This window comes from Equus quagga, chromosome 9, assembly GCF_021613505.1.
Source record: "Equus quagga isolate Etosha38 chromosome 9, UCLA_HA_Equagga_1.0, whole genome shotgun sequence".
NCBI lineage: Eukaryota > Metazoa > Chordata > Mammalia > Perissodactyla > Equidae > Equus > Equus quagga.
The window spans coordinates 86,747,453-86,768,994 of NC_060275.1; the positions used below are offsets into that span (position 1 = coordinate 86,747,453).

At 41.3% G+C, this 21,542-nt stretch overlaps 1 protein-coding gene across 2 annotated transcripts in view; it reads left to right on the forward strand.

The window, feature by feature from the left end:
* CCL28 (C-C motif chemokine ligand 28) overlaps nt 1-19,917 on the forward strand; it is a 37,109-nt gene extending 17,192 nt beyond the window's left edge. The window contains exons 2-4 of one of the 2 annotated variants that reach the window (XR_006890179.1): nt 4,635-4,761; nt 10,318-10,562; nt 19,534-19,917. Coding sequence is in view for 1 of the 2 variants with exons in the window: in XM_046672251.1 (XP_046528207.1) it covers nt 4,635-4,761; nt 10,318-10,510 (320 nt within the window). In the remaining variant the exon portion in view is untranslated. Of the gene's footprint in view, nt 1-4,634; nt 4,762-10,317; nt 12,136-19,533 lie in introns of those variants that run through there. The other variant, XM_046672251.1, reaches the window with a different exon arrangement.
* Nucleotides 19,918-21,542: the final 1,625 nt, after the last annotated feature.

Here is a 21,542-nt window from a genome sequence, read left to right on the forward strand (position 1 = left end):
AGTTTTATGTGCCTCTGTGGGCATTTGACCCACTCCCCACCCACTGGTGGCCACCTGCTTCCTTCAGAGGACTGACCTTAGCCCAGCAGAGAAATGCGTTAACTGCTCTCGTAAATCACCTTTCAAAGGAGCTTCCCAGGTGGAGCTCTTGGGCTGACACACTCTGTAGTGTCCTTCCCAAAGTAAAGAGGAATGTCTGGAGGGGTTAGGGAAGGGGCTGGGGGTGGAGCAGGTAAAACCTCACAATAAACCTCAGATCCTTGCTCCTTCATACCTCCGCCCTGCTGTTTTATCAAGCCCACTCTACAAGACTTCTTTCTTATTTGCAATAATTTTCACTATTTTCCTCCAGGGAAACCCTTACTCCATCAGATAGGTCTGTTTGTGTGAACTCCAGTTTGGGAATAAAAGCAGGTTCTTTCCCATGAGATTCCTGGCCTTATGCACCAGAGAGGTCTTTGAGGGGAGGCTTCGCTTCTTTAATCTCTTATCAGCTTGCTTCCCCAACCAAGCAATTGTATTATCTCAATAGAAAATATATAAATGCAGAAGAAACGTCACCAAATCTTTTTTTGACCTTATTGACACCGATAAATCTCTCCTATATGGAAATTCAGGATCATTGTTGAAATCAGAAGAAATTGCTCACTCGTCTTTAAAAATGGAAATATTCTGACAAGAGGCTTCTCGAGAAAACCTCTAGGGGGCAATGTTTTCTAAAAGAATCTTACCGTTGCCTTAGTCCAACCATTCTGACAGCATTCTTCATTGCCCAACTGGGTAGGCGCTCTTCAAAGGATCTCATCTTTCCTGGCCTTCTATATTTCCAGCTGCCTCAGGAGGGCACCAGTCACATCTACCAACATGTAATAAATGCTCTAATTACATGCCTCTTGCCTTTTGATTGTTAATCTGACTTAGGTCAAGTGATCTCCAGGTGAGCCATCCTACCTTTATATTTGAGAAATGTAATCCAGTTTTCTAAGTACATATAGGTCCTGGGTGCCTTTCTGGCTTAAAATTATTCCTTGAATTGATGTCATCACTCAGACAACTCAAAATCCTAAACATACAGGTTTGCCTATGATTCCCATAGTGCGTTTGAAAGTCTGTTTTGTGTTTTATAGTTGCTTGGGTCTCAACTAATAGCAGTGGTCTGTGTAGGAGCTCTTTGAAGCTAGTAACTCTTCATCTTTCTACCCCCAGAGTGTAGCAGAGTGATTCACTCTATAAGAATTCATGGATATAGATAGTGGTTCAGGGCCAGCCCCGAGGCCGAGTGTTTAGGTTCACACGCTCTGCTGCGGCGGCCCAGGGTTTTGCCAGTTCGAATGCTGGGCACAGACATGGCACTGCTCATCAGGCCTTGCTGAGGCGGCGCCCCACATGCCTCAACTAGAAGGACCCACAACTAAAATATACAACTATGTACCAGGGGGCTTTGGGGAGAAAACAGAAAAAAAAAAAAAGATAGTGATTCACTCTATAAGAATTCATATAGTGATTCTTATAGCGTAAGATGGGTGAATGAATGCATAGATACACGAATATACCCAAAACCTTATTTTGGGATGTTAAACAGTTTGACTTAGAGAATAGGCAGCACAGTGTAGCTAAAGAAAGAAACAACTGATTTTAGGAAATCAATGTATTAATAAATATAAGGACAACCAGTGTCCCATTCTCCTATAGCACTTTTTAAAAAAATTGAAATATTGGGCTGGCCTGGTGGCGTAGTGATTAAGCTCGTGTGCTCTGCTTTGGTGGCCAGGGGTTCACAGGTTCGAGTTCCATGTGCACACCTAGGGCTGCTTGTCAAGCCACACTGTGGCGGCATCCCACGTGAAATAGAGGAAGGTTGACACAGATCTTAGCAACAATCTTCCTCAAGCAAAAAATGTAGAACTGTTAACACTCTGTATCACTTGTGTGGGTATATTTCAACTACATCTATTAATTTAAATGCATGGTTTAGAAGTTATTGAAGACATACATTTTTGTAAATGAATTTATGTAAAAATGAATTCATGTAAATATATCATTAATATATATTTGGGGATTTTATGTATATTCTAATTTCCCGAGAATTAAAAAATATGTATATTGGGCTGATGCTGGGTTGTTACTGCTCTAGATCTCAAGCTGAGAGTCTCTTCCAAATGGAGCAGCACTGGGTTATTCAGGACAGGCAGGACAAGAGAGGCAGGTCAAAGTCTTTCTTTCTGGAGGGAGACAGCTCCAATTAATTTTATGCAGATCCTCCTTGAGGCTCTGGGACTAGGGTCAAGGCATTTTCCCCAGGGCCTGAGCATGACTAGAAGTCAACGCAGAGATTTCTGTACCATTGTTAACAAGAATCTTGCCAGAGTAGACTTGCCCCACTCTAAGACATCAGATTCTGTGAGTTTGACTCAGATTCTGTGAGATATACAACTCAAACAAGCAATCCGTTCTTGTCTACCCCAGCACTCTTGACGTATAGCTCCTTCTACTTAGATTGCTCCACTCCCTTTCTCAGTCAGGTGAATTCTGCTCCTCCTTTAAAATTCAGTCCAAACTTCATGTCCTCTGTCTTCCTACCCTGTCTCCCCTAGGCAGAGTTAATTTCTGTAATCTTCTGTGTTTCTCTAGGGCTTGGTTCAGTTCTGCATAGCAATAGAGGTTTTAAAAAACTGCAAGTTTTACATGCTAGTTGAAAATCTCCCTGCTTTCTGGAAGTAGTCATTGCTTATAAATTTGGGCATATACTTCCATATCTTTCCCTCTGTGTATGTATGTACACTCTTTTTATGAAAATGGGATCATATATAATTCTTGCACTGAAACTTACATTTCTCACTTAACAATAAATTATGGACATTCATCTATCTCTGTGTAAATATATCTACCTCGTCCTTTATTGCATTTGGATGTACCATTGTTTATTTAACTATTGATAGACATTGAGATGGCCTCTAGTGTTTTGCTATAGTGAACAGCTGTGCACCTGTCTTTATGACTTGGGAGACCTTTAGAAGAACAGAATTCCAGAAGTACAATTATAGTGAGTCAATGGGATTGTATCCTAAGCACTTAGTTCCAAATCTGTCTCCTCTACCACAGCCTCTTGGGGACAGGGTCATATTGTTTTATTTATGTTTGTATCCCCCAGTGACTAGCATTGTGCCTGGAACATTTTAATTGCTCAATAAATGTTTGTTGAATAATTGAATAAGTGAAAGAATGAATGGCAATGGAAGGTTTTGAGACCCAGTGGGTGAGTCACATGGACACGCTTAATTTGGTATTCAGCTCCTCCTTCTCTACTGCATGGCTGTGAGTAGGCCCCATGTTTCCATGGGGGCAAAGCGTGGGTACAGAGATCTCTCCCTGTTACAAGGGCAGCTACCTCTATTGCTTAGAGCTGACCGTGTAGAGGGCTTCAACCATTTCTTTTAATCCCTAATTCAGTGGCTAACTTCTTTCTGCTATGATGAGGTTGCCACCTGCAGCCACCGTTGGCTGTAATTTCTAATTTTTTAATTTTATTTACTACTCACTTGGTGGATTGGGAAGCATAGGAGAATACTGTGTGCATGTGACATTAGGAATTTGCAGATACACATTTTCCTAGGGGAGTGGATTTCCTTTCATATTTGTGTTTCCTTCTTTTCCTTACATCTGAGTAACACAAGCTCCTTGTACCCTCACCTCCTGCCCCGGTCTCTCCCCACTTTCATCCGTCTTATCACTGCGAGACGGATTTTCCTAAAACCCTTCTCCTTTCTCAAATCTTTAGTGGTCCCTATTTCATAAAAGCTAAACCTCCTTAGAGTAACCTTCAAGGCCTTAGTGGTGTAACCTCAGTCTATCCTTTAATCACGTCTCCCATCACTCACCTTCCTAGACACTCAATACAGAGAAAGTGGCCTATTTTCCTCCATACCCTAAATGTGCCTTGGGCTTTCCTGTCTCAGAAGTCTTAACCTTGCACTTCCTTTAGTCTGAACAAGTCTTCTCCATTTTTCTTCATCCATCCAAATCCTTTAAGACTCAGTCAAGTCCTTCCCTGGTGGGAAAATTGCAAAGCTGCTCCAGGGGCCCATGTGGTCGTTCTCTTCTAATTGTGTGGGACATTCTGTCAACCTCTTCTTTCCTCTTCAGTCAAGTCAGTCTGCAACCCCACTAATATCCTTGACAGGAGCTGTTTTGGTTTTTGTGAGGAAGACTGGCCCTGAGCTAACATCTGTGCCAGTCTTTCTCTATTTTGTATGTGGGATGCTGCCACAGCATAGCTTGAGGAGTGGTGTGTAGGTCCATGCCCAGGATTTCATACCGCGAACCCCCAGCCCTCAAAGTGAAGCACGTGAATTTAACCACAGCTCCACTGGGCCTGCCCCCTGGAGCTGATTTTTCATTTCTTCACTTGTTTTGTGTCCTTGCCTGTACTTAGTTTTATCTCCTGCAAATACTGTGTAAGTTCTGGAAGGTAGAGATGTGTCCTGCCCCAGATCTGCATGCACAAAGCCCTCAGTTAGTGTTTATCCTTTGCTAGAGTGGATTATCATTCTGCTCCTCTGGAGTCTTTAAGATGAGAGCCAGGCCATTTTTTTACAAACTGTAATATTTAAGGTTTTTTTCTTTTCTTCTTTTAGCCATACTTCCCATTGCTTCCAGCTGCTGCACCGAGGTTTCCCATCATATTTCCAGAAGGCTTTTGGAAAAAGTGAATTCATGTCGCATTCAGAGAGCTGATGGGGATTGTGACTTGGCTGCTGTCATGTGAGTGTTCTTCAGCAGGGGGATCTGAATCTGCACAGTGGTCATTTCTTGGCCAATGAACAGTAGGCCGAGAAGGCTTTACCTAATACACAACATACAAATAATCATCTCAACAAGAGTGGGAGAGTAAATATTCTGCCTTCTGTCCGGGCTCCCTGGAGTGAACGCACAATCTTTCTGCACTAGGATGTCCAGAGCCCACATTACCCTCTGCCCCCCACCTCTGTAATGCTATGATAAGGGCTAAATGCCTTCAGTCACCCGACAGCGTGCACGACTTTCCTAAGCAAAACAAGGGACACTCTGGGTGAAAAAATACAACAAAAATAAAAACGGAAGGCCACAGTTCTATTTCATGGCTTTAACTGTAACTTTTTCCAGGCCAGTATATAAGTTGCTGTCATTTTCACTCTCTGAATTCATCAGGAGTGTATGTGCATGTAAGGTTCAGATAGAAGTGTAGAGATGAGATGTCTGTGCCTGTCACAAGTGCTACTTGCAATCAAGCACAAATGCCTTTCTTTGCCTTTGGTTCTGGGCTGTTGGCTCATGGTGAAGCCTCTCCCCACTCCTACCCCCATCCCTGGCTCAGTTATTGAAAACTTTAGACTTATATGTACTTAAGGTCTCCATGGAGACTTTACAATTTGAAATGCATTGATATTTAGCAAATCTAGATTCTGACAACAATGCTGTGAGAAAGACATAAATTATCTCCACGTCACCCAGGAGAAAGCTGTGACTGAGGAGATTATGTAGCTCACCTGGTGACATACAGCTAGTGAATGGCAGAAACGGGATGTGAGCTGCCCAGGTCTCTTTGTTCAGAACACTGTATACCTCCAAGCTCTCTCAAAAGCACTGGTGGGGGCCGGCCCTGTGGCTGAGTGGTTAAGTTCAGGTGCTCCACTTCAACAACCCAGGGTTTCATTGGTTCGGATTCTGGGCGCGGACGTGGCACCACTCATCAGGCCATGCTGAGGCGGCAACCCACATAGCATAACCAGAAGGACCTACAACTAGTATATACAGCTATGTACTAGAGGCCTTAAGGAAGAAGAAGAAGGAAAAAAAAGCGATGGCGGGACTAGCCATAAAATGCTCTCCCCAAACTCCATTACATTTGGCACCTTCAAAGCATATCAGGCATCTCCCTGGCATGCTCATTTAATACCACTTATGGCTCCAGGTGATGCTGATGAGCCATTTGGTACCCCTTCTTTGGGCTACAAATAAGCCCATTGCTTATACCTGTGTTTCTGAGAACTGGGGAACCTCTTTATTTATTCAATGAATTCAACCAATATTTGTTGCTTAGCATTTATGTACCAAGCACCGTTCCATGTGGCGGAGATGCAGCAGTGATAAAATAGACTCTGCCCTCTTACAGTCTCTAGAAGACTCTATCCAGCCCATCCTGCAGACCATTTTTTCCCCGCTTCAGAGGAATCCATCCATTACCCAACTTTGAGAAACACTGCTCCAAGAAACGGTTCTTAAAAGTTCAGAGGATGAGTTTGTAAGATGTCCATTGATAGACTTCCCTTAGGTCAAGGAGCTGTGAACTCCCTGAAATTTATGGGTATGAATGTCTGAACATTTTTCTGGGGTGAAGGTCCGTAGGTTTTATAAGATCCTCAAAAGGGGCTTCAATCTAATAAAGTTTAAAAATCACACTTGGAGTTAGATATGCAGAGGAAGACAATTCCTGGCCCAAACGTTTCATAAGGATGAGCGTCTATGTGGGAGAAGGGAGAGGATTGAGAACTCTCTTAGCAGCTCCTCAGTTCATGCCACCACACTCCATCCATCGGCTCAGGTGGTTTAGTCACTGGGAACCAGTGTATCCGATAGCAATCCACAAAATACTTACTAATGAGGTACGTTCTGAGGGGTGCTTCCAGTTCCCAGCTTCTTTGAAAAACTCCCTTAGTAAGTGCCTGGCTGAGATTCTATCAGTCTTCTGTTTAATCTTAATATATAGTGCTGGTAATAGTTGGAGAGTAAAAATTCATAGGCACTTCATGGACAAACAGTGCTCTGGAAAATTGGAAACATCTGGATATTTGTGTGACATCTACCTAGCTGAATTAAATCTGCCTGAGGCTGCCCTGGCTATTCCAGAAACTCCAAATTCTTAACTTTTGGTTCCTTCCACCTCCTTGACATTTGTCACTTCAGACTAATGAAGGCTTCAAAACTTGAAAGGGCTCCCATTGGACTCCCAGGCAGGCATGGGGAAAGAACCAGAGGAAGTTTCTGTGTGTGTGTAAGAGTAAGAGATAGATGCTGGGGATTATTGCTATTGGTAACAGGATTTTCAGAGAAGTTTCTTTGGGACAAGCAGGTGTGAGATAGAGATCTTAAAGGTATAAGAACAGAAATTATGTAAGTCCTCATTTTGATAAGGAAAAGTATGATAAAAAACATGAGTCTTCACTTTAAAAAGGACTTAATTTTAATTGAAGGGAAACTATGAAGCCAATCCCTTGGATCTAAGAATATTTTATTCAAATACAAGTTTGTAAGTTGAGCTCTCTGTGCTGATAAGACAGCTGAAAAATATAGAGTAGTTATGACCTGGTCTCAAGATTAAATTTGACTGTGTAGCATTTTTAATCATAAATTACAGATCTTCTCTGTTGTGTTTCCTGAAATTCAACATAAAAATATAAAAGTTCTCTTGTTTTCAATTTATTTTTCTACAGAACACATCTTTACTTATCCAAAATATAGCCCCTTAACTTTGAATGTGTATAAAGACTTTAATGTTTGAGTCAAGTGTGTTAGATAGAGGAAATATTGCAAGCATTGGAAATATAATTCCCAAAGGGCATGTGTTATTATAAATCGCAATTAACTAATATCAATTAAGTTACAGTGAACTCACTAGATTTCTTTCCTCTTTCTTTTCTGCCTAGAAATGGGTCCTTTGTTTCACACCCTGTGAATGATCATTGTAATTTTTGATGTCTAAGACTGCAGTTTGCTTGCTTAAATCTCTACAGTGACTTAGTTAAAGAGCTTCTGGCTGTTTCTAACCATAAATACAATGAAAAGTTGTTTATCTTGGGCAGAGAGCTGAGCTTTCTTGAACCATACAGATATTATCTGTTAGGAAGAAAATTGGGGGTTATTAAATAAGGATGTCTGGGAGGCTTGAGTATTTTTTCAGGAGTGGTTGTTAAGGGCTGTTGTGCTTAGAGGAATGGGTAAACAAAGAGAGTGTAGGGAACAATGACAGCGACGATCTCTGGCAGGGCCACCCCTTTGGGTCCATTGGACTGTCTCTAGCTCCCCTCTTGCGGGTAAAAGAAGCAGGGAATTCGCCTTATGGTTTCTTAGAGTCAAACTCTCCACCTAGAAATTCACAATGGGTGGGTCGCTCGGAGCCCATCAGAATACTGTGGAGTTGGCAGCAGGGGAGGGAGTGTGGAATAGGCCACGTCCTTGCCCAGCATGACTTCGTCTCTTTTTATCCTGATGGAATACACAGAGGATACAGGTGGAGGTTTAAGCAGTCTTTAAACTTTAGGATTTGAAAACATCATAGCATCTTGGGTTTGGGAGCTGTGTTCTGGTAGCTGATTTTCCCCTTGTGTGACATTGACAGGTTGAGGCCTCACTGGTAGGCCTTTGAAAAGCGTCCCCATGGGGTTGTTGCCTGTTTTTCTGTGGCTCTCTGCCTCCCTGCATCCTCTGTCTCCAGCCCCCATCCAGTTCTCCCTTCGGCCCCCTGCCAGTGCCCATCCCTGAAGCTCCTCACTGCCCACGGAATAATGGAGTTGAGCCCTAGTTTTCTTCTGTGTAATCTGTGGGCTTGTCTGGTTGTCAGTGGACTGTCAGTGGACTCCACTGCCTGTTGCCCGGGTTCTTGCTGACACCACAGGGAAAGGAGACAGTTTTAGTCCTTTGCAAAGCATAGGAGCTTCAACTCTTTGTTTTTGTTTTTTCCTCCACATTAGTACTACAGCCAAGTTTCCTCCTGTAATAGTTAAAGGCAAACCAACCAGCATAGTGAGAAGTAGCTTTTCTTTTGCAGCCTCCCAGGCTAATACACTTAGAGAATATATTGTCCTCCTATTAAGATGCCTCACTTCTTTCAAACTAATATCCCCACATGCCAGCTTTATTATGCTTAAGTTTGTTCAAGCCTGTCCTAACTTTCCCTCCCATTTGTTGGCTGATGATTCTGCCTGGGTCATCTGGAGATATGGCAGCCTACTCTCTGTCCCCCATACTTTCCCCCACATAACAGGGTCAGGAGTTTCAGTTTATCCAGACACAGAAATATCGTATATGTAGAGCCAGCAGGATTTGTGACATTTAATAAGAGCTGGAGGGCACCTGATGGGGAGTTAAAAGTCACAATATCTTTTGTAACAAGAAATTCTTCTATTTAACAGAAATTGTGAATGCTGCTATAGGATTCTCCTACCCCAAGTTCAAAGTTTCATGTAGAAAAAATGAAAGGAAAACAAATTCTGACATATGGTATAGATTTATATTACATTAAAATATTAACAAAAGCTTAGAATATTTTAGTTAATTGTTTGTTGAAAACAGAACCAGACTTTTCTTATTTTGAACAATTTTCCCTTTATATATACAAGTAATTACTGAATTGCTACTGTGCACAAGGCCTTTTCAAGACAAACTTCCAGACTAGTCCTCCTTCAAGGAGCATAACATCACAGGGAAAGGAGAAAGTTTGAGACCCCACTCAAATAAAAGAGCAAACAAGGGCCGGCCCAGTGGCGCAGTGGTTAAGTCCACACATTCTGCTTCGGTGGCCCTGGGGTTCGCAGGTTCAGATCCTGGGTGTGAACATGGCACCGCTTGGCGGGCCATGCCGTGGTAAGCGTCCCATATATAAAGTGGAGGAAAATGGGCACGGATGTTAGCTCAGGGCCAGTCTTCCTCAGCAAACAGGGGAAGATTGGCGGCAGATGTTAGCTCAGGGCTAATCTTCCTTAAAAAAAAAAAAAAAAAGAGCAAACTAGCACCAGTAGAGAAGTAATCAGCACCACAGAGACGCAAAGGAAAAAAGAGAGCATTTAGCTGAGAAGATCTAGAAAAACCTAATGGAGGAGGATATGTTTGAGATGCGCAATGAGGAGTGAATTGGTTTTGATGAGTGAAGCTTGGGGTCTGGAAAGAAAATTTTCACCTGGTTTTTCTTCTCTCCCTCCTCTGCCTCCTCCTCATATTCTTTTCTCCTTTGTCTTTTTCTTTTTTACTCACTGACTTGTAAAGTACCCTCCTTTTTATTCAGGTTCTTCCTTTTTAAAAATTTTTTTTCTATTATAGTTTATATATACATATACATTTTATTGCAATCTCCTTCTCCATCTTTTCACACTTCCTGCCGATGTCTGAGGAAACACAGGCAACAGTGTAGTAAGGTTAAGATTCAGCCTTGTGGTGCTCAGCTTTAGGATTCAGTCTCTAAGAAAACACTAAAAGTGTCTGAAAGTGGGAACTGCCCAGAAGTCACTAAGCTTTTACTTACTTGTACTTTCTATCAGTGATTTTATTTTATTCCCTTCTTGGCAGCCTTCATGTCAAGCGCAGAAGAATCTGTGTCAGCCCGCACAGTCATAATATTAAGAAGTGGATGAAAGAACAAGCAGCCAAGAAAAATGCTAAAGGCACCATTTGCCATAAGAAGAAACACCCCAGCAAGAGGAACAGTAAAGGGGCACATCATAGGAAACATGAAACACACGACCATGAAACGCCTTATTAGAGAGTTGACGAGTGAATCTACGCAGATGATTCCTGAAGTGAACTTGGCCACGGTTGGTTATTAATTTATCACGTGAATGTTCCTTATTGGAAGCCAAGAGGGCAAAACAAAATATTTGTTTTTAAAAGGAACAATTATACAGTAGGCAAATGTAATCAGTAATATACTCAACTGAAAAATGAAATCAAAAGATAATACAGTCATGTGCCGCATAAGGACGTTTCTATAAACAATGGACCACATATCCGATGGCAGTTCCATCAGATTAGTACCACAGAGCCTAGGTGTGTAGAAGGCTATGCCATCTGGTTTGTGTAAGTACAATCTATGATGTTCGCACAAGGACGAAATTGCCTAACAACACATTTCTCAGAATGAATCCCCATCGTTAAGCGGAGTATAACTGTACTCATCTTCATATGATATTTTGAGAGCAGCATACAGACATAATTTCCCCAACTTTTTTATTATGAAATTTTCCAAACCTACAAAGAAGTTGAAAGAATGGTACAGTGAACACCTGTATATCTTTCACTTAATCATTGTTAATATTTTGCCACATTTGCTTTCTCTCTCTCTTCTCTTTGTATGTATGTGTATATAAAACATTTTATATCTATATAAATATGTAACTTTTTGCTAAACAATTTGAAAATAAGTTGCAAACATCATGATACTTCACTCCTAAATTTTTTTTGGTGTTACAACTTGGCATCCCTCAAGAATAAAGACATTTTATATATAATCACATTACCAGCTTTAGACCTAAAAAATTAATAGTTTCAATAATATATACAAATACATATTAATCTAACCTAATATATAATATTGTCATCTAATATATATTATATATATTTACGTTTCTACATCCAAATTTCCCCGACTATTTCCAGAGCATTTTATATAGGTTTTTTTAAAACCAATCAAGGTTCACATATTGCAATGAATTGTTATATTTCTTTCATATCTTTTAATCTAAGAAAGTTCTTCCGCTTTTTTTCTTTTCTTTCCTCCCATGACATGGACTTTTTAACAGAGCATGAGCCATAATCTGCTCCACATTCTGGATTTGTCTGTTTTCTCATGATCACGTTCAGGTTTAACATTTTTGGTAAGAATGCTTCCTGTATGAATTTGTATATTTATTATTGCAGTATTTGGAGTTCATGAACATTAGAGTTCATTTTCTACGTAGAAAAGTTTTAGCTGCATATCACTTTAAAACACCTAGTTTGAGCACTACTGTTGTTTGGATTGATAAATTCTGATGCTGAAAAAAAAAATCTGCTTTGCTTCAGCGGCTGTCTGCCTCCCACAGTCGGCTCTTGGAGCAGCACTAGGGAGGGGTCCAGAGTTGGGTTTCAGGAGGGACGATTTGACGCTTTCCCTAAACAAGGGGCCTACGTCTTTCAACTCCTAACCTTTCCCACATCTTGTGCATTGATTCCCATGGCACTGCTCCTCTTTTGGACTCTTTTTTGCTCACAGAAGCTTCGAGATATAGAGTAAGATCTAGCTTTCATAAACAGTGTCAACACAAATAATCCATAATCAATCTATAAATCAAAATTGGGGGGCCAGCCCAGTGGTGCAGTGGTTGGGTTCTCACGTTCTGCTTTAGCAGCCCAGGGTTCACTGGTTTGGATCCCGGGTGCGGACATGGCACCACTTGGCAAGCCATTGCTGTGGTAGGTGTCCCACATATAAAGTAGAGGAAGATGAGCACGGATGTCAGCTCAGGGCCAGTCTTCCTCAGCAAAAAGAGGAGGATTGGCAGCAGATGTTAGCTCAGGGCTAATCTTCCTAAAAAAAAAAAAAAAAAAATTGGGATGAATTTATTATATGAGCAAGTTTTTTAAAATTATCTTTTTAAAGATTGGCACCTGAGCTAACATCTGTTGCCAATCTTCTTTTTTTCCCCCTCTCCTCCCCAAAGCCCCCCAGTACATAGTTGTATATTCTAGCTGTAGGTCCTTCTGGTTATGCTATGTGGGACACTGCCTTAGCATGGCTTGATGAGTGGTGCCATGTCCGCACGCAGGATCCAAACCGGCAAAACCCTGGGCCACTGAAGTGGACTGTGCAAACTTAACTACTAGGCCATGGGGTCGGCCCCTACATGAGGCAGTTTTGAGGACTATAGCCTGGGAGAGAACCTTCACCAAGGAAGGAAGCACTCTGAAGAACCGTGGTCATATATCGTCTTAGAACAAAGAACTCCCATCAAATATGACAGGAATCTCTCTCTTACTACAGTCACAAGATGTTTTTCTAGCACAGCAGGTCAGTGGTCACAAGATGAGCACAGCAGATCAGTAATCAATCCTTAGGTTCTGGGAAGAAAGGCTTATCTTTAGAGAAATGCTGATATGGGGAGGAGGCATACATCCTTATCTTTAAGGGCATCATTCTTGGCTTTGGGACATTATAAATGTTTAAAGCAGATGTACAATGTATGCTTGATAGGCCATGTTCAGCTTTTCTGGAAAAACAAGGCCAGGCCAAGTTAGTTTTAAACTAAGTGGCTTCCTCATGTACCCCAATATATCTTATTGCTTTTCACTTATTCATCAACAGCCATCAGATGGCAGGAGCACAGCGTTCACTTTGCCAGGGGTCAGGTGTCCTGTGCCTCACTTCTGGCCAGTCCCAGGAAGTGGTGTTGCCAGGACAATTTGGAGCGGATAATGGGACACATGGGGGTGCTGAACGTGATGTAGGTTAAAGTATCACCAAATAGCCTTTGTGATAAAATATCACCAAATTGCTCCTTGACACTAATTTAGCATGTGATTTATTTATTCTCACCAACAATCCTGCAAGCTTTGTACTGATATTTCCACCTTATGGAGGAGGAAACCTGAGGCTCATAGAGATAAAATGACTTGCTCAAGGTCAAGATAAAAGGCTCCCTCTGTGCTCTGGTCACCCTGGGGTAGTGGGTGAGTTTTATATTTACCCCCTTTTTTGTGTGTAGGAGGAAGAGTCCCCCTGAGCTAATATCCATTGTCAATCCTTCTCTTTTTTTTTTGCTTGAGAAAGATTAGCGCTGAGCTAACTTCTGTACCAGTCTTCTTCTACTTTGTATGTGTGATGCCTCCACAGCATGGCTAATGCGTAGAGTAGGTCCGCACCCAGGATCCAAACCTAGAACCCCAGGCTGCTGAAGTGGAGCACACAGAACCTTAACCGCTTGGCCATGGGGCTGGCCCCCTATATTTACCCTTTTTGATGGGAAGATTACTGCAGCTTTCAATTTAATCTAAGTTGAAAAGGATCTCCCTTTTTATAGAAACATGGACTCTCTGTTTAGTGCCATTAAACATCCACTAACTATTCCAGTCCAAATTGGGTTGGCTAGCAGATAATCCAAAATGTTCCCTCTTTCTTGTACGATGGAGTTTGACTAACCAATGCGGGAAGGTGGGTGAAGATTACCTAAGAGGGGTATTAGTGCCCCTCCCTGTGAGATCTAAACTTTTATATTATCACAGAACAAATCGAACTATGACATATGTTTCACAATTTACATAATCAACGTGATGCTCTTTTGACAATTATGCACATTGTTTTTTTTTATAATTATAGAATCATGCTTTCCCTCTGGTCAATTTAAGAGAACTTCAAGTTCATCCCATCCTACCCCCAATGCTGTGATTCTGCTGTTCCTCATAATTCATTGTCAGATAATTTGATTAATTGGCAAATTGTAGCCTCTCTACCTCTACCTCCGCGTAAACTACCAAAACAGTGGGCATCTCCTTCCTTCATCTGGGGCTTAGCACATAGTAGATATTCAATAAATATTTACTGATAAAGCATACGTAAGCAAGTGGCCTCTCATTTGGCTAATTATGATGAAAACAAGACACCACATAACAGTCATACACCCCTGTAGTGACCAGCCTGTACTGAAGAGTGAGAAGGATAGTAAGGGTTAAATTCTGCCAAGACCTGGTTGGGAGAGTGAATTAAATAAACCCAGTGTGAGTGGGCTCCTCTGTTTTCAAGCTTTTCTTCATCTCAGAATTTTTATGTTCTTTACCTCTTCCCTACAGCTCTGACATCAACCTCCATAAAATGGACTGTGTCTCAATTCTGTTCACTTTTCTCTTCAGGGCATAATGATCTGTATCAGTGAGTTAAAGAACCTTCTTTGCAGAGGAGGTAGAGCAGAAGAGATGGCTTCTGACAGATTGACTTTGCTAAACCCAGATTACAATGGAGGCAAATTGTACAATCTGTGAGAAAACCTAGGTTTGGGAAGAAAGTGGGGTCATGGTGTCCTCAGGGATTATAAAGCATGAAGAAAAGTGATGACTCCCTGTTTGATTCTCGACTTTCAGAGTGACCCTGGACCTACCAGAATGGGTAAAATTAAAAAGATGAAAATACTAAGTGTTGGCAAGGATGTGGAGCAACCAGAACTCTTATGTGTGCTGGGGGTAGGGGGGGAGGTGTAAATTAGTAAAACCACTTTGGAAAACTGTCTAGTCGTATATACTAAAGCCATGTAACTACCCTATGACCCCAAAAATTCCACACTTAAGTAATATCGAGTTAAGTGAATATGTTCACCAAAACAAATGTATAAGAATGTTCATAGCAGCCTGAAAATGGGAAACTATCTAAGTGCCCATCAACGTTAGAATGGATAGATTTTAAATGTTATATTCATAAAATGAAATGCTATCCACCAATGAGGAAGGGCAATCTATAATTCATGCAACAATATAGATGTATCTCACAAGTTTATTGATGAGGGAACAAGATCAGACACAAAGGAGTCAGTATCACGAACCCCAGCGAGCAGCTCCCCAACATGCCTACCTTATTTGTGCAGCTTAACTTCAATTCACTTCATTGTCAGTTCTGGTTAGTGATTTGAAGATTTGCAGGGGAGACATCAGAAATGCCCATTTCTAGACTTCATAGGTTAGCAAAGTGATAGACAACCAAAATTTCATATATAAAACATTCGGTGGCATAAATATACAAAATATTTTTTATTTATATATAACATCCGATACAACACACATGCACATGTTTTGCTTTTGTGGAAAACTACTGTCCTTTCTTTCTCCCCCTCAACTCCCACCTGCAACGCATCACTTTGCTCTGTGTTGCTCTAGTTAAAAAATAATCACATATGATCTCACTTGAATGTGCAATCTAAAAAACCTGAGCTCACAGAGAATAGATTGCTGGTTGCCAGAGGTGGGGGTTTGGTGGGTGGGAAAAATGAGTAAATGTGAACAAAAGGTACAAACTTCCTGCTATAAAATAAAAGAGTCATGAGATCTAATGTACAGCATGGTGACTATAGTTAACAATACTGTATTGGACATTTGAAAGTTGCTAAGAAAGTAGATCTTAAATGTTCTCATCACAAGAAAAAAAATTGTAACGTTTCACAGCAACAGATGTTAACTAAACATACTGTGGTGATCATTTTGCAATATATACATATATCAAATCATTGTGTTGTATACCTAAAACTAATACAATGTTATATGTCAATTATATCTCAGTGAAAAAAAAATCACAATGTTTGTTGGAAAATGAAGTCTGTAAATAAGAATTCTCCGGAGTCAAGCAGATAAAGTCTCATCCTTCTCTCTCCCCAAAGATGAAGACAGGTGAAGCAGTGCTATTGTGGTTTCAATTATCTCAGCCTCTTTTTTTCTGGGCAGAGACAGGAAGTCACCTTGGGATGTGATTTGGTAGTCTCAGTTGTTCTGTGAAGGGTTTCTTGAGTGGCTTCCTTTGCTGCATAAATGTAAAGGTCAGTGGGCAAAGGCAAAGGTCACAATAAGATCTCCCACTCCCCCTTTATGGCTTAGCGGCAGTTTCTTCCACTGATCTATGCAAAATTCTGGGGAAGAAGTATACGATTTGCACAAGGGGGCCAGAGCATCTGGGAAAAGGGACCAGCACTCTAACCTGAACTGCTGAAATGAGAGTTAGGAAAACCTGTCAGGATAACAATCCAAGGTCCACTGGCAGGCAAGGCATCAACTGGCACTAAGGGAAATTCCCCTGAAGGGAGGATTCTTCTCAGCTTATGACTCAGACTCGACATCACAAGAGGCCTGGTGTTTGGGCCCGGAGGCGGATTCTTTCTACCTCAGTGTGTGGTTGAGAGACAAGGCTCACAAGACCCTGCCACTTAGGACACAGTGTCTGAGCTTGTGTGTGACCCAGGAGGGCTGCAATTGTGGAGCTCTCCCTAAGCTGGTCTGTATGTCTGGTCCAGTAAGGGCATCATCCTCTGGGCCCCATTGTATTGGGAAAGGCTGATTACAGAAGCCATCTCTAGTGTGTTTCCAGCTACATCCATGGTGCCTAACACAGTGTCTGGTACATAGAAGGTGCTCAGTGAATATCTGAGCGTAGAAGTTGCTAATAAAGGATACAGGAGCTGGAATTCAGTAACAACGCCATATGGTAGCAAGCACAGCAACCATGCTAGGAGACTCCAATCTCTGTCTCTACCTGGTTTTGGAAAGTAGGACTGCTCTGCTGTGGGTTGAATTCTTATACTATTCAGGTGGAGGAGACAGAGAGGCCTTGAGAAGGAAATAGTCTAGTTCTTGTGAATAAAGGTAAATTGATTTGCAATTGATTGATTGGAAAAATAAAAGAAATGTGACTGTATTTACAGCCCAAGCCAATGGAGCAAGGCTTACTAGTTGCATAAGATATTATTTCAGATATCTGACTCGTGTAGACAACAGATGACAATTCCAAGGTTCTGTTTCCCTTAAAGGACATGCCCAAATGAGGCTTATTTCCCCTGGGTGTGATCCTTAATACAACTACATCAATTTTTTAAGTTAGAAATAGCTCCTGGATCCAAAATGGGCTCAAGCCACTTTCCAAGAGTAAAAGGAGAAACTTGGCATTTCTAGTTCCCCAAAACCAAATGTCAAAATCTGGTCAATTTTCCCATATTTCAGGCTCATAAGTCAGAGGCATTGAAGGCAGAGCAGATGTTGTATATTATCTTGAGCTAATATACCATATTCACAATGACCACTATGTAAATAGTTAAAATAAAATATTAGTATTAATATGCTTGCCTGAGTTTTTGTTAGAGTTAGCAGTTGCTATTTAAAAACTACATATACAACTTAGGAACTGTATGTGAATCTCTTTTCTATAAACTAAACATTCCTGAAAACTATGTCAGTATTCAATTTATTTTTATAAATCGAATTCAATTGTAAATACAGTAGAAGAGTTTTTTAAAGAAATTTCTCCAAAAAATCATTTGATAAAATGAATGTTTTTTTAAAGCTAATGTTAACATTTGAGTTTTTATTCATGCAGCATTATGTGGTAGAAAAAGCACTGGATTGTTGGGGTCAGACCAGCCTTGATTGGAGTCCTTGTACAGAGTGTCAGTTTGGAAGGCAGATTTGAGAAAACCTATCCTCCCACCTTCTCATTTTGGCTGATTCGAACAAACCTTTCTCCATCTCCAAAAAAAAAAAAAAAATAAGAAGAAGAATGTTGGTTTGTTTATCTGTAAATGGCCGTAAATGGAGATGATAAAACCTGGCTCAAAGATTGTTGTTGTGAACAATCATGGATGGACCTTGAGGGTATTATGTTAAGCAAAATAAGCCAGACAGAGAAAGACAAACACCATGTGATTTCACTCATATGTGGAAGATAAAGAAACACGTGGACAAAGAGAACAATTCAGTGGTTACCAGAGGGGAGGGTGGGCAAAAGGGGTAAAGGGACACATTTATATGGTGAAGGATAAAAATTAGACTGTTAGTGGTGAGCACGATACTGTCTATACAGAAACTGATAAATAATAATGTACACCTGAAATTTCATAATGTTATAAACCATGATGACCTCAACTAAAAAAAAAAAAAGATTGTGGTTTTGGAGTCAGAGACGGGGATGTGACAACAGAAGAATGATCTGTCTCTGAGAAGAACTGTGCTGGTCTGTGAGAAAAATTCGACCCACTGTGGCTGGCTTAGAATCTGGAGGAAGAGAGCCACAAGCCCATGAATAAGGCAGCTTCTAGAAGTTGGAAAGTGCAAGGACGCAGATGCTCCCCTGGGGCCTCCGAAAGGAAGGCAGCCCTGCAGATCCCTCGAGTTTAGCCCAGCAAGACTCATTTCAGATTTCTCACTTTCAGAACGTTAAGATAATAAATTTGTGTTGTTTGAGTTTGAAGTCATTAAAAACAAAAAGATTCTTGTGAGGATTTAACGTAAAGCACAGTGCTTGCTACATAAGGGGTGCTCAGTAACGATTAGTTCTTTTTAGGGGAAGACTGTATTCTGGTTCGTTTAAATTGAGAAAAACCGTTGAGATGGTATTCTCTCCAACTCGACTCTCACCCTCTGATTCCTAGCACTTGCACCCCTGTTAGACATTACAACCTGGCCTCCATCTGGCTGTGGAGAGCTCAGGAAGGATCAGCTTTGTGTTCAGAAAGAATAGCTAAGGGGAGAGCAGTGTCCTCACAGGGCCTGGGTGGTGACATTGGGGGCCATCACCAATGGGACAGAGGATGGCTCTGCCCCTAAGAGCAGCAACTTCATGTTGGTCATTGATAGGTGAGGCAGCAGAAACAAGGCCGGAGTAAAAGCACACAAATCATCTGTCCGCAAGCACAGTTGAGACAATACCCCTGGGCCCTGGGGGGTCACACTGAAGAAAGGTAAAATCTGATCATTTGGCTGGTGGTATTACAAGATATTCTCATTGGGCATCAAAAAAACGTATCCCTATCTTTTAGGCATGTGTGTTACTTGTTTCACAGCATGGAAATAGCTTCTGTTTCATTGATTTGCGTTGGATTGGAGAGAAGTTTGAGAAAATGTCACAGTCTAACCTCCTCTTGCCGTTTATCAGGAACTTCTGAGACTTGGGTGGGAGGGAGGTAGAAAGAGAGAGAACCCAAGAGCAAAGGATAAAGTATAAATACAGCTCTTTGAGATACGGGCGCTTTGTAATGTTTTGTTTTTGCTTTTTTTTCCCTCTTGTGAAAGATGACATGAGTAGAGCCATATTAAAATAGAGCCAGAGCAGCCGTTTCAGAGGAACTGCCTTGCACGTCTTGTTTTCTTTATCTTCCAAACTGGACAAAACCACCAACATTCCAAGAAGTCAGTGAGAACAAGAATATCCTGTCTGTCAGGACTGATGAAATTGGACTTTGCTGATGATGGAATCGCTAACCAGTCAATGAAGTACAAACCTAGCCTTCCCTTATCTAGCACCAATGAACTCTTCTTTAATACAACTCAGCTCATCTCCTTTTTTCCCATAAAACCCCCAAGTTTTTCTCCTATAATTGGGACACTATTTTAGGTGTATACCTAAATCCGTGCTCCCTGAATTGCAATTCTTTGATCCCAAATAAACGCTTTGCCTCTTAAAACCAATTTCTGTTTTTGTTGGTTGACATACGGTGTTAGAAGTGGGATCTGAAGTGATCTCACATTTGAGGACTACCATTCCCTAGAAACAGGTTTGGTACCAACACAAGCCCTCTTGTGTACTTAGCCGCTTCCACACACAGATGACTCCTCCAATCGTGGGGCCTCTCAGGCTCAGATCTCCCTCCCTTTGGTTGAGGTTAGTGCCCTTCTTTGGGATGGGTGCAGTGGCTGTGGTCATTGCAGGAGAGGTTTCCCTCATGCAATGAGGGGACTCCCGCTGACAGTGTTGATGCAGCGTTTGCTGGGAGGGAATGCCCCCCGTAGATATGTGAGTACTTTGAATTTTGGAGGGATTCACTCAGTAAAATTCTCTGCTTAGATGAACGTTGCTGTGGGTTAATATGCACATGAAGTAAAAGCTATTGCTATGGGACATCTTGGAAGCCAAGGGCGAAAAATTGGTGGGCATGTGTTGAGCATTTAAAAGCCATTAGCATGCTCACCACCTTAAGAGATCTCCCAGATAAGGTGGTCACAAAACAGGTTAGACTAACACTGTGTTACCTGTCAACCTCAAGAAAACTTCTATGTAATGAGGTACACTGTAAAAACATCACACAATCTCCAACCCCATGAAAGATCCCTCTTAAGTATTAGTTTGGCTACGAGAGACTCAAGGCTTAGCTAACCCATTAATGTACATGTAAAGAAACCTATTGTCATTCTAAGGTGCAAGCTTTTCTTTACTATGGGACTTTTATAAATTTTTGTCCCCGTAGACTGATAATACTAAAGATGGTTTAAAATTACCGTGGACACTTTGGGGCTTCTCTAAGCTTCCAAAACTTGTCTTTTTGAGCACTAGATTTGAGAACCATGGACCAGACAAATTAAATGCAATCTTTAATTTCTAAAGAGTCAAGCACACCACCTTCCAGCACACCTGCTTAAAAACTACAGTCTTGGAAGCTATAAATATTTACAAAGAACAACAAAATCTTACTAAGCTTATTTCATGTCCTGAGAGCTTGGCTTGGTAACCATCAGGTTGGGGACCCAAAGTATGGTCAGACAGAAATGGGGGTTGCACCCCATTTGCAGTCAGATATGGCTGGACAGAAATGTGGGTTGAACTTCATTTGTGACTAGGGTCCTACCAAACTGCTGTCAGCCTCAGAGGAATTACATTGGCCATTAGAAGTAGTGTTCCAATTAGATGAGATTATTTAAGAAGTGCATTTAAAAGCAAAGGCTTTGAAATTCCAAAGTAGCCTTATGGAAAGTTTTGTTGCAAAAAGCTAATGAAAAATTACAATATGAGAGGGACCTAAATGAAAAGACTATAAAAAAGTCTGGTAAGTTAATGGCTTTTCAGACACCCCCATATCTACTTTGAAGGAGGGCCCTCGTATGGGCTCCTTCCAGAATTAATGAAACTCTGAGAGATTTCCTGGTACACTGCTACATTATTCCCATATACAGTCAAGGAGAAACTAAAATTAAAAATTAATGGAATTGCCGGTGGGACCAAGATGGCAGAGTGAGTGGTCTTCTTTGCTTCTCCCCCTTCGAATCTACAACTAATTGGGCATTCACCAATTAACAAAGGATGTCCA